The following is a 13,889-nucleotide window of genomic DNA, read 5'->3' on the forward strand; positions in this document are numbered from 1 at the left end:
GTGGCGGCGGCGGCCGGGGGTGGCGAGTGCTGGGTCAGCGCGGGCGGTAGGCAACGGCTGAGGCGGTGGCGGCGGCGGCGGCGGCGTGGGCTGGGCTCGAGCGGGCAGCGACACCTCAGACTCCTGGGAGCAGGAGCCTACGCGGGCGGGCGCTGGAAACAAAGGGAAGCGAGAGTCAGGGCGCCGCGGGTGGGCGGTCAGTCGGTCAGCGCGGAGCCGGCCAGCGGGTGCCCGCGGGAGCCCGGAGCCCGGCCGGCCGGCTCGGCCTCAGGGCGGGAAGATGCCGCGCGTCGTGCCCGACCAGAGAAGCAAGTTCGAGAACGAGGAGTTCTTCAGGAAGCTAAGCCGCGAGTGTGAGGTGAGGCGGGCGGGTGGCGCGGAGGCCGCGGCGCGCCCCGAGTGGGCCCGGGCGGAGAAAAGTTTGGGCGGCGCGGCCCCCGGGAGCCCCGTGTCGGCGCGCGGGCAAGGGGCAATCTCGCTCTGGCAGCTGTCTGCCCGCAGACTCTGCTTGCCCTTATCGGCGCCGCGCGGGCCGGGCGGCGTCGCGGATTTGGCTTCTGATTTCGGGCTGTCTCTGCCTTGCAGATTAAGTACACGGGCTTCAGGGACCGGCCCCACGAGGAGCGCCAGGCGCGCTTCCAGAACGCCTGCCGGGACGGCCGCTCGGAAATAGTAAGTCGGCGGGGCCGGGACGCTGGGGGCCCGGGGCACGGGGGAGCGACGCGTGCGCTGATCACTTGTTGCGCGGGGGCCGCCGCGGCCCAGGTCGGTTCCGGACGGCGCCGCGGACGCCGCGGCTCCCGGAACTGAGCGGGCGCCGTCTCACTTCCTACTCGGGATTCAAAATGCGAAACTAGACACTGGCGGGCAGCGTCCTCGCGGGGAAATGCTTCCCTGTAGCCCTCTACGAGTGAATGATGTTTCCCAGACAAGACTCGGCAAACACTTTGCCGCGAGTGGAACTCAAAGCGGAGCCCACCAAAACAAGGAAAGGTCGTTGTATAGTCTGTGACACCGATTAAAGATTAAAGGGTCGGAGTATTAGTAAGAAGAAAACTCACTCGGAAGAAGAATCGAGCTTCGTTCAAGGTTCTGACTCTTGGACGATTGTCTCTTAGACGCTAGATTTTTCGTAAATCTAAATGAGAAGTTGTCTCACTTTCGGTAGGGCTGAGACTAAATCTGAGAGCAAATCCAAAATTACCTGTTGTTCCAATGGGGAGGGAGGGGAGAAGCCCTTAAGAACGTACCATCTTTTTTTCTTAGAATGTTAGGCCTCAGGAGAATCAGAAGGAAACCATTGTAGGTTTTTTTTTCTTCCTAACCTAAAAAATGTCCCGTTTAAGGCCTGCAGTCCCTAAAGAATTGCATGGACTTGCAATCCACGGTTTATCTGAGGCGGTAGATATGGTGCTTCACCTCCACCAAACCTTATGTTGAAAAAAATTAAAGTGGCCTAGTTCTTGTCATTTCTTTTTGGTTTGTCCTATTGAAAGTGCTAATGATGAGGCCACAAGTGGAAAGGAAAAAAACTAAAGAAAAGAGGTTGAGTATTAATAAAAAAAAAAAGTTGAAGCTCTGTATTATGGAATTGATTATCTACTGCGTGACTTGGGCCATTGCATCTGCAGGCTTTTGAAGCTAGAGGCTCAGTTTGAATTTAGGTTAACAATAGGAAGACATATTGGAACATTTACTTTCCCCACCCCCTTGTACAGTAGAGAATCTTTTTATTGAGATACGTCACATACCTCACGTTTCATCACTGAAATCAAATTTATTTTTAAAGAATATTTTAATATTTAAAATGAATACTTCTTAGAATTGTATTACAGGTAATAAGAAGATACTGACCAGATCTATTAGGAGCTCTAGAATATTTTGTCATTATTGCACATTATGAAAAGAAATCTCCAGCTTTTAGCCCACTTTCAGTTTCTTGAGTAGTTGTAATAGTTATATGATTCAAACATATTGAACAAATAACTTTCTGGGTTTGGCACTGAGTACGAGAAGAATCATTTATTAGTTGGTTCAATGATTATATCATCCTTTGTCTGGGCTTCCTTTTGCAAAAGGTGGATGATATACCTCACCAATGAATTTCTTGGAGGTAATTGATATAAGTATAAAAGATGAGATAAAAAGTGCTATCATAATTTTTTAAAGCTGAAGTTTTTTTGAAAAACCTAGTGAAACATAGCTAATAGGATGTTTTCTGTGATATCAAACTTTACTGCATGTAATTATGAATTTAAAGTATAATTTAACTCAGTATATTTGAATTACTATGTTATGATATAAATTTAATATTATAGCAGTATTATAAGTTGCTTGTATTTGTCATAAATTTCTCTTCAGGGATAAATCAGATGTTCTAATTGTAGGCTTTCCCCTCTTCCAAATATCTGATCCTACAAATTTTTATACGTTCTTCATTTCTGACAGGTATTAAAGGTTAAAGAAGGTAGATTGAAATCTGTGTAAGAATTGTAATTAAGACAGCACATCTTAATTTGTTGAATAATGTAGCTATTTGTATTGGAAAGGAATTTCACATTTCCCTTACTTTCTAGTCCCCCACCCCCCGTAATTCAAGGTTACCCACGTTTAAATTAAGGGATTTCTAGCTCCTAGAGGATGGAGACCATGTTATTTCTATTTATACCCACTCTGTACAGGTTTTGCAGTGTCTTGCATCATGAGTACTTGATTATTTGAACTTAGATGTTATTTAATTTAAGGCCCAAAATTTATCTTATGTCTTATAAACAGACTGTGGCTTTTATTTAGTTGGTTGTGGAAAATAGTTGTGGAAAAGGCTTTATGTTGCATCTATTTTGATAGCAGTGACATATGACAAAAATATACATAGTTCCCCAAACTATTCCCAACCCTTTTTTCCCCTTTTATTCTTTTTATTTTGAATATCTCCTTGTCAGTGAAGTTAATGAAGAATTTATTTTGTATTTGGATGTGAAACAGTGTAAGGGCTGTGATGCTTATCTCTTTTTAGCTATAAAACTTAGCCAAACTCCACATCATAGCATGAAATAAAAGTGATTATGGATGAAGGATAGAATCTATTTGGTAAAATCTGATTTATCCCATCCCTTATATAAATTCTTATTGTAGTAAGAAAGTTAGAGATATCTTCAACACAAATGATTAATAAAAGGAAAAAAAACTTAGGTATGGTGACTCTGAAAGCAGAAAAATCTGTGTACTTTTAATACTGAAGATGGAGGAATAAAAGGTATGTTGGATTGGCACAGGTGTGCTGTTTTACAATTTACGAAACCTATAAAATGTGGTTGGGACATCCTGGAAATCCTGCATACAGACATTTACACCAGTGTGGCATTTTTATGTTTTCAAACAGAATTTTCCCAACATCTTTGTATTTGTGGATATTCCATTAAAGGAAAGAGTTTTGTGGTCCAATAAATTTGGGAAATGCTATTCTAGAATGATCTGTTTTTACCTCTTCTGTCTCAGAGAGAGGGATGTTGATGAGGTAACGGGCATGAAGTGATGAAGCAGGAAATCTCTTCTGAGGTTGGCCTTGGGACAGGAGGTGAGGTAATAAAAGCTGCAGAATGTCTTTACTTAGCACAGAGCTGATTTGGGTTACATTGGTGGTGGAAGAATCTGTTACTAGGTGAACACTGAAGAAACCTGTGTAGGGGATTTTGACAGGATATTCATTCATGGGCAGAATCTCTTATCTGCCACCACTCTGCTCTGAGTATTTCATTATCTCTGGCTGAAAAATCTGTCTTACCTAGGTCAAAATTATTTCTCATTGAGCGGAGGGTATAGCTCAAGTGGTAGAGTGCCTTCTCAGCATGTATGAGGTCCTGGGTTCAATCCCCAGTACCTCCATTAAAAAAAAAATTTAAATAGACCTAATTACCTCCCCCCCAAAACAAAACAAAACAAAACAAAAACCTAAAAAGAAAAACTATAAAAAATTATTTCTCACTGTATTAGCAAATACATGTATGTAGCATTTTCTTGAAACTCTGCTAAGCAGTTTACAAATTACTGGAAACTGAGGTTCAAAGTTAAGTAAGTCACACAGCCTAGGGGCAGTTTGCCTCCTAGTGTCTGCTTTTCATTTGATCTATTATTAGTTCACTTCATTCACTTCACATGATTGTTTTTGAAACTGATGCTAATAGTGGGCAAAGATTTTTCTTAAGATTAATATGTAATATTGATGTTTCTTCAGTCTCCATTCATACAAAATACCACAAGAAAAGGTATCCCAGTTGACTAAGGAAATGCCGTTGAAGATGTCCGTAGAGACTTAGCAGTTAGGTTGACAGTTGTACCTATAGTACCAATCATGTAAATAGGAAGTACTATAGTTTTTATGTCTAAAGAATCTAAGCTGTTAGTCATCAGGGGAACTAATGGATAGCTGAATCAGCTAATGCTTTAAACCAGTTGCCCAAAATGTGAACCTCTTTCTTTCAGATGAAGACTCTATGCTTGAAAACAAATTATGCTTTAGACCCTTAATTAGTAAAATAAAACAAAAAGTTCTCTGATTTCAACAAAGAAGAGCTTACAAATATTTAGATGATGAAAGTATGTTTTGTTTTTGTTTTTGTTTTTGTTTTTCAAAATGCTTTTTACTTATTTATTTCTTTCAGATTTTCCTGGGGAGGAAGGACAGTGTTATTTCCATTTTTCACTTAGGGGAAATAGTTAAATTGCTCAGGGCCTACACAGAATGACACTTTATCCGAAATGGTTTTAGAGCTGTGCCATCCAAATCTTTTATAAGTATTAGATAAGTACTCTTTTGTTATCGTCAGATCCAGTTCTCCAAAAGTCAAATTTTAGAAAATGCTTATTTTTTTAATCATCCACGGTTTTAGAGAGATGAGAAGTCATGACACATCACAAGCTAATGCATGGTTTATCAGAGGAGAGACAGTCCCAAGTGCCTTTTTAACATGGCCTTTGGAGGATTGTGTTTCCTTGAGCAAAAGAAATCAAGAAAAATTAAAATGTCTCATTTACACAACTTTTAAATTGTGGTATGCTTAAAAATTCAAGATGTTTAGCTCTTCAGTGATTTTCACATTTAAAAATACAAGTTTTAAAATTCAGTAATGGTGGCTTCTGGTTAGACATTAGCAGTGCGTGATACTAACGTCAGCAAAAAATGACCTGAAAGAAAGTATTGATTCATGTCTGATTTTATATTTAAGCAGCCAATGGCAAATGTCTTCAAAATGGAATCAGATGTTTGTAACTTAATACTTAAGAAAAATGATGAGTGCATGTTTTTTGCTTTTAAGTAATCTCAGTGCTGCCTGGCTTAAGACAGAAACTGATGTAAAAATAAATGACTGCCTGCATAATTTATGTAATGTCTTGCTCCTGATCCTGTTTGTATTGATTTTTCTAAAAGGCTTTTGTGGCCACAGGAACCAATCTGTCTCTCCAGTTTTTTCCGGCCAGCTGGCAGGGAGAACAGCGACAAACACCTAGCCGGGAGTATGTGGACTTAGAAAGAGAAGCAGGCAAGGTAGGAAGCATTTCTTTGCAATTTGAAATACTGTGGATTATTTCATTATTAGAGATTATCTGTTAATTTACATTTTAATAAAGAGATCACAGGTCTGATTATACAGGCATATGTTTAGATTTGTTTTCATTCCATATTGTCAAGATATAATGCAGTTTTTAAAAATCAGTCAAATTTTTTATATCATTTCATTACTAATTTCATATATATAACATTCACCATAGAAAGTTCTAGCCATTAAGGAGTAGTGTGCTTTCTTACATGTAACTTTCAAAACTTAATTCCTTTAAAAGTGTTGACAAGAAATTTTTTGTTTTACTAAAGTGTGTGTGACTATAGTGTAAAAAAAAATGAAATTTAGAGAAAAATGGGGAAATGCTCTGTAGGCTTAAAATTTAATATTTAGAAATAATTCATGGGTAACTTTCTACTTCTGTTAACATAGCAAATTTAATTTTGAGAAAAATGTGAAAACATTAACTTGGAAATAACTTTTTTGTTTTGAGGAGAAGCTTCTGGGAAAACAAATAAATGTCTTAAAATTTTTATATTGAAAGTTTAGGTCAAAGATATGAAAGATGTAGGTGAAAATGTTTAAGCTGAGAGCCCTATTAAAATCTAAGTTAAATGTATTATGATTTTGGTGAAATGTTAATGAATAATGTCTTAGATTGGTTCATCCTTTAATGTAGAAATGGACTTCTTGAAGTAAAATATTTAAAGGAAAAAAATGTTTTGACCTCATGTTAACACTCTGTGTTTCTCCTGTTTCCTTTGCAGTGTGTTTCCATACCTGTTTTTATTAACTTACTGAATTACTTGTCTAAATGTTGTGACTAGCATAACCTATGACTTTATTTGCAAAACATAAGAAATATCTAAATATTAACCTTTGAGGAACTTAAGATTTTTGTTTTGGGCTGTATTAGGAAAAGGATTTTTGTGTATATATACAATGAAGAGTTTTTGTTTCCTTTAATTGTATGACATAAGGTTTGATCTTTTGTGGGTGACAAACCAGCTGATCTTTTGGAGAGGGAAAACAGATTACAGAATTTAAAAATGAATAATAAGTAAGTAATTTGCTTTTTTATGTATCAGCTTGTTTGCTTGGAAGAATAAAAGCAAATGTTCAAGATTTTACTATTTGGTAATTCTTATATATAAAGGAGAAGTTGGGAAGTCCTTGTAGGATTATTGCTTTTTTATCTGTTTGGTGCATGAATATGTAACTAAATGAAGAAATTATTTTTTTCCTCATCACTTCCTTAAAGTTTGTTTAACGTGGTGGTACAGATAATAAAGACATAAATCAAAAAAATTCCTTTCCTCTCAACTTTTATGCTTAACTATTTTAGGACTTCAAGATTGACATCTCAGTGTTACTGAAATCTTCTAGTATTTAGTAACTAGTAGATGGGTGTTAACTCCACTAGAAAGTTCATTGAATTAATTTAATGGTGTCTGTTCACTGAAGACTACGTTATTTTCAGACTTAAACCATTGAGATATTTTCAGCTATATGATCGATAAAAACAAAAATATTGTGTAACTTAGTCTAGAATTTAGAGGATATATTTTCAAATATATCAACAAAAGCAATAGACCTGATGCAAGAAATCAAGAGACTTATATTTTATTATTTGTTTTATAAGTTTTTCCTGTAAAGGCCCAGATAGTAAATATTTCCAGTTTTGCAGGCATATGGTCTCTTGCAGCTACTCAAGTCGGCTGTTACAATGTGAAAGGAACCATAGACAGTGTATAAACAAATGAACATGGCTGTCTTCCAAGGATGTTAATGCTGACAGAAATCTGTATCTTTTCCTTAGATTTAAATCTGTAAATGTTTATGTATAGATGTGTATTTCTCAAATATAGTTTTCTCAACACTTAGAGAATCTAGAAAAAAAGTTTTTAATGGGGGGAAAAAACCTGCTAGTATATTGCTCTATACCACCAGGAAAAGTATGCCAGTGAATTTAGAGAAAATATACTGACCTGTGTTTTCTCATCCACAGAGCTCAGGCTTTGAGGTCTCTTATTTCCCTTCCTCCTTTTCTATAATGTTTTTCTGATAACCGTTAGCATTTATATCTGTCCCCATAGGACTAGGACTAGAAGCAAAGTAAATGGAAGGAATTTCTGTAAATATTAATTATTTGCCTCTGCTCCTTATATTGGATCCCAAATCATTGTCCTCTACATACTGTCAGCCTAGTTACCTCCTGAAGCAGCTTAATTCTCTTCCCATTCATACCCAGCTTTGAGAATATGAGTGGTTAAGCCTTTGGAGTTAGGTGTAAGTGCTTCATATACTGCTTCATTTACTGCTGTGTAACTTTGGACAAGTTATTTAATCTTTATGGTGCTCAATTATAAAACGAGATTGGTGCATACCTCCCAGGGTTGCCCTAGTGATTAAACAAAATAGTGTATTTAAAGTGCTTAGCTGAGTACCTGACACAATTACTCAAAAATTCATTCATTCAGAAGGTCTTTGTGGAACACTTACTCTATGTATTGAGTGAACACTGTCTTAGGCACTTAAGATACATCAGTGAAAAAGATCCTGCCCTAGAAGTTGTTTTGTAGAAGGAATGGAGGAGTAGACAATATGCATAGTAAGTTATGAAATACGTTACAAAGTGGTAAGTGCTCTGGGAAAAAAAGGGAAAATAGAGTAAAATAAAGGTGATCAATGAGTGGGAATGTTTGCAATTTTATTTTTATTTATTTTTTAAATTTTTATTTATTAAATGTTTGCAGTTTTAAATAGGATAGTCTGGGTAAGGAAGGTCATGTTTAAGCAGAGACCTGAAGGTGGTTAGGGAATGATAAGCCATGCAGGTATGTGGGGGAAAGATGTTCCAGACAGAGAAGGCAGCCTTGTAAAGGCCCTAGAGTGGGAACATGCATAGTATGTTTGATAAACAGCAAGCGGACTGTGTGTGGCTGAAGCAGACTGAACGAGGAGGAGTAGGAGGAGATGGGTTTAAGGAGATAGCAGGGAGCCAGTTTATGTGACCATGGGAGGCCATTATATCAACCCAGACTTATTCTGAGTAAAATGGAAAGTAGTTTCGGCTTTTTGAGCAGATGAATGATATGATCTGCCTTAGATTTTGAATGAAAAAAGATCACTCTAGCTGCTGGGTTAATAATAGGTTTAGGGGGCAAGAGTAAAGCAGGGAGACCAGTTGGGCTATTACAGTAATCTTGGTGAGAGACTATGGTTGTAGCAGTGGAAGTGATGAGAAGTAGTCATAGTCTGGGTACATTCTGAGATAGAGCCAACAGGATTTGCTTGTGGATTCATTGTAGAGTGTGAGAGTCAAGATACCGACTCCCAACTTTTTTGGTTAGAGCAACTGGAAGTATGGGATTGTTGTCATCTGAGACAGGAAAATCTATGGGTGGAACAATTTTGAGGAGCAGTTTAGTACATGTGAGTTTGTGGTGGAAGCTTGTTGCAGCTTGCATTATATCACCACCCACCCATAACTTATTAAGTGTATGCACTACTTTTTTGTAAGTAACCCTTTGTTGTTTATCTCAAGTTCAGTGGCTTAAAAAAAAATCAACTCTAGTTTATGTACCAAAAATGCACCCATTTTAAGTGTATAATTTGAGTTTTAACAAATGTATGTACCCATGAAAACACCACCCACAATCCAGATAATGTTTCAGTTACCCCCAAAAGTTCCTTTGTACCTTTTTACAGGAATCAGAGTGGCTTGACTGAATGGTTCTGACTCAAAGTCTCCCATGAGATTGCAGTCAAGCTATTGGGGCTGTCCAGTCTATGAGGGCTTGACTGGAGCTAAAGGATCCCCTTCCAAGCTTACTCAGATGACTTTTGGTAGGTGACTTCAGTTTCTAGTTCTGTGTTTTCTCCATGGAGAGAAAAAGAATGAAGTCACCCTGGTTTTTATGACCTGTTCTCCAATCACTTGTGTCTTAATTATGTTCATTAGAAGGAAGTCACTAAGTCTAACCCACACTCAGCAGGGACGAGGTGGTTTATTCATACACATGGGAGGAAGCTGGGATCATTGGGGCCATTTTGGAGGCTGGCTGCCACAATATTCATTTACATTTAGTGAATTCAGAAAAAACTAGAATGGTAATGGGAAACAGAAGCTCCATATTCTGTTTGATTTGAAATATGGCTTTAAGATCTAAGAAAATGGGCTTAGCAAAATCAGTCCTTTTGTTCATTCTTTCTGCCTTTGTGTCTGTAGGAATATTTTCAAACTGAAGATCTTCAATTAGGAAGGCCTGTTAACAGATAACTGACCATCAAGTCAGAGCACCCAGTTTTATAATCTATCAAATATATTTGAAACTTTTCACCCAGCTATCTAGTGAGCTGTCTACATTGATAATAACGATCTTTCTCAGAAAAGTGTAAAATAAACAGTGCAGTGGAAAGATCTCTAGGTATGAGTTAAGACAATTATAGCTGTTTTCCTTATCTGTAAATGGGAATCAGGATATCTGCCCAATTCATATACTTCAGGTGAAGATTAAATGAGATACAAGAATATGTGAAAATGCCTTCTAAATTGTAAAGCCCTATCCAGAGGTAGGCTATTTGATGGGTTTGTAGGGTGAGATTACAGATAACCGTGGAGTTTCAGTGCTATAGGGTGCCTTCAAGTCAGCTTCACTTCAGGTAGCTGTACAATGTTAAGAAGACTACATCTTTCCCAAATGGTACATTCTGGTATTTTATAAACGTAGGCAGTCAAAATGTTCTTAATTCTTCCTTAATTTAAACTACTTTCCTCTGATTTAGCTGTTAGAAGGCAAGGAAGGCAACAAATAAGAATTTAAATCGTTCCTATGTTAAACTTTTATAGACCATGCAACTCCCAATCTCTGATCTTTCCTCTTAGGACCTATTTCAAATTTTTATTTCAAACAAATGCAAATGATTATAGCTGACCATAAGTTAATAGTCTTGAGTGGTCAGATTAATTGCACGCATTCTGTATTTTTCTTAAGCCTCCTTAGGTTTTTGAATTAGTGGCTATTTGTGCTTAATACATGATCCTAGTTTGTGAGCATAAAGATAACAGTTGTGAAAATATTTTATAAGCTGAAAAAAATGAACTTTATGGTGCTATTGTTTGTTTACCATTTTTCCTGTGGAAGTTGAATGTACTATATAGTCTTATCTAGATATATCTAGAATATACTACCTGGTCCCAGAAAAAGAGATTCAACTTTTTTTATGGTTGTGTTCCTGTTTATAACTTATGATTTTAATTGATAGTCAAATAACAGTAGTAGACATTGGGAGTTGTTATAAAGTGTATTTCATTATAATAGTTACTTTTAAAACTTTTGATAAGTCATTTGTTTTACTTTTTTTCTTTCTGAACTTTTATATTTAAAAATCTTTTATCATTCATTTTCATCAGCATAAAATAGCAAAGCAAAATTTAACAGCATTTGATTTAATCAATGAGGACAGACTCTTGTTTTACATGTCTTCTCCAAAGGTCTGTGACTGCTTCTTTTGGAGTGTTTTGCTTACTTTCTTGCAGGATCTTTGTCCCAAAATAAATATTGTGTCTGTTTATATACCATTCATAATTTGGCAGTGTTTAGAGCACTCCTTGATGTTAGCCTTGAGAAATCTCTCTTTAGGCTCAGCAGCAAGTTACTTCTTGAGACTTAAACAACCCAGTCACTCCAAATAAAAGATACCTGTGGTAACCCTTCAAAATGTGATTTTCCCCAAGAGAAATTGAGGCAACTTTATGACTAACTTGTCAGTCAAATCTAGACTTTATTTTGATTCAATTAAAATCTAGACTTTAAGTATTTTGAAGTATATTTTATAGCATTTAGTTATCAATGATTTCATGTATTAAAATAAGTAATCTGGGTTTTTTAAAATATGTTTTAAGTATACTATATGTTAATAATCAAATCATAAAATTTAGAACTAGAAGCCTTATTGCTTATATTTTTAAAGAAAAGGTTTTATTTCAATAAATTTTCAAGCCAAGGAGAGTTGACTAACTTCCTGAGTAAGTAATGTTCAAAAATTAGGATGTCATAGTACCTTCTAATTAGAGTTACATTAATTTGCATATGTGGTAAATGTATCTCTGAAGTATTTGTAGATAATGTACTCTATTTTTCCCTTCTCTTTTTTCTTCCAGTTTTACTGAGATATAATTGACATACAGCACCGATCTTTTCCCTTTTTCTTGAACTGCATTATTTGCCTGGATTTACCTTTTAGTGTAAAGATAAAATTTCATTCTGGCCATACCTTAATTATATATTCCAAGGTAGAGAAGATAATGTCTGAGAAAAACATCCTTAATTCTCCCCTTTTTTGCTTCTGTTTCCTACCCCAGGATTTATTGAGTGATTAATTCAAACCTACAAGGATAAAGAAATGTTATCAACCAAAGAAGTTAAGTTTTGAGTAGGGCTGCTTTATTCTAGTTTTACTGCTTTCTATTTTCTCTCATAATTGATTTTTTTTCAATTGTCATTATTGAGATGTAATTTATATACAACAAAACTTACCTGTTTTGGGTGTACAATTCAGTGACAAATGTGTACAGTCAGTGGTATAACCACTACCACTATAAAGATACAGAATATATCTATAACCTCAGAAATTAAATTAAAATTCCCTCATGCCCCTTTGTAGCCAGTCCTCCCACCCCCTGGTCCAGGCAACCACTGTCTGCTTTCTATTACTACTATTTTGCCTTTTCTAGAATTTCATATGAATGGTGTCATACAATATGTAGTTTTTTTGTGTCTAGGTGTTACTTAGCAACATGCTTTTGAAATTCATCCATGTTATCCGTTAATTTTTATTACGGAGTAGTATTCCATTTTGTGGATATGCCACATTTTGTTTATCCATTTACCAGTTGGTAGGCATTGTTTTGGCTATTACGAGAATTGCTGCGTTGGACATTTATATGCAAGTCTTTTATGTGGACATTTGTTTTCATTTCTCTTGGGTAGATATGTAGGACAGAAATTGCTGGGTTTTTTTCATGAGTATAAATTTTATGGTTTTTTGTATTATGTATTTTTATGTATTAAATACAAGTTCTTTATCAGATATTTTGCAATTGAGGTTTTATTATGAGTCACATTAATAGTGGTAGCATTGACTGCATATGAAACATTGAGTTAGAAAATACAAATACAGATTCTGTCAAACTGCTATAATATAGATGTAATTTTGGACTCCTGTTGTGCCTCTCAACTCTTCCTCATTTATAAATTTTAATGCTGTTTGGCTCATAAAATTGATAATTTTGAAATTAATGTTAATTCCGTCAAGATCTTGATGTATTTTTGATTTTTTGAGCTTGTTTTTTTTTATTTTGTTTTGTTTCATTTATTATGGTAAAATACACATAACATAAAATTTACCATTTGAACTGTTTTTAACTGTACAGTTCAGTATTGTTAAGTATATCCAAATTGTTATGTAACCATCACCACCATCCATCTCCAAAACTTTTATCATCTTCCTTAAACTAAAGCTCTGTACCCACTAGACATAACTTTCCATTCTCCTCTGCCCCCAGCCCCTGGCAACTGCCATTCTACTGTCTGTCTCTGTGTATTTGATTACTCTGGGTACCTCATGCAAGTGGAATCATATGGTATTTGTCCTGTTGTGACTGATTTATTCCACTTAGCATAATGTCTTTTAAGGTTCATACATGTATCAATGTAATGTTTTTATTTTATTTACTTTTTAAAGAAAATTTTTGGAGGGGGGAGGTAGTTAGGTTTGTTTGTTTGTTTGTTTATTATTTATTTTTCTAATGGAGGTACTGGAGATTGAATCCAGGACCTTGTGCATGCTAAGCATACACTCTATCACTGAGCTATACCCCCTCAATGTAGTATTTTAAAATAACTTTTTTCCTGACAAAAGAAATAAGGAAAATTTGGAAAATAAACTTTTAGAAAAGGTACCAAAATCTTTCATTACTGCCTCTTAGAAAACCATTGTTAATATTTTACTATATTGTCGTTCTTTTTTTTTTATTATCATTCTTAGTGACATACACATTTTTCTGTATATATTTAAATTTTAAAATAAAAAAGTATTCTATTTGAAATAGCATTTACTTTTTATCTTATCTTTGAATTTTCTCCACATCTTGTTAATAATTATTGGATTTTTTTTAGCTGACATTTAAAAAATCTGTATCTTTCTGATCTTACTGTTATTAACCATCAAAGAAAGAAGCAACAGAATGATTATCAATGTTAATTTTTAGAATAAAAAGATGATAAAATGGACATGAATGTACTTAACAAGCACACATGCAATGTT

The 13,889-nt window shown here is 35.9% G+C and overlaps 1 protein-coding gene across 2 annotated transcripts in view; it reads left to right on the forward strand.

Annotated features, from left to right (window-relative positions):
- Positions 1 to 13,889, forward strand: part of CBFB (core-binding factor subunit beta) — a 47,374-nt gene continuing 33,485 nt past the window's right edge. For both annotated transcript variants that reach the window (XM_032486489.1, XM_032486488.1), the window contains exons 1-3: positions 1 to 358; positions 586 to 672; positions 5,429 to 5,545. In XM_032486489.1, the coding sequence (XP_032342380.1) occupies positions 281 to 358; positions 586 to 672; positions 5,429 to 5,545 (282 nt within the window). In that variant the 5' untranslated portion in view covers positions 1 to 280. The remainder of the gene's footprint in view (positions 359 to 585; positions 673 to 5,428; positions 5,546 to 13,889) is intronic.

Source organism: Camelus ferus, chromosome 9 (genome assembly GCF_009834535.1).
Source record: "Camelus ferus isolate YT-003-E chromosome 9, BCGSAC_Cfer_1.0, whole genome shotgun sequence".
NCBI classification, from domain to species: Eukaryota; Metazoa; Chordata; class Mammalia; order Artiodactyla; family Camelidae; genus Camelus; species Camelus ferus.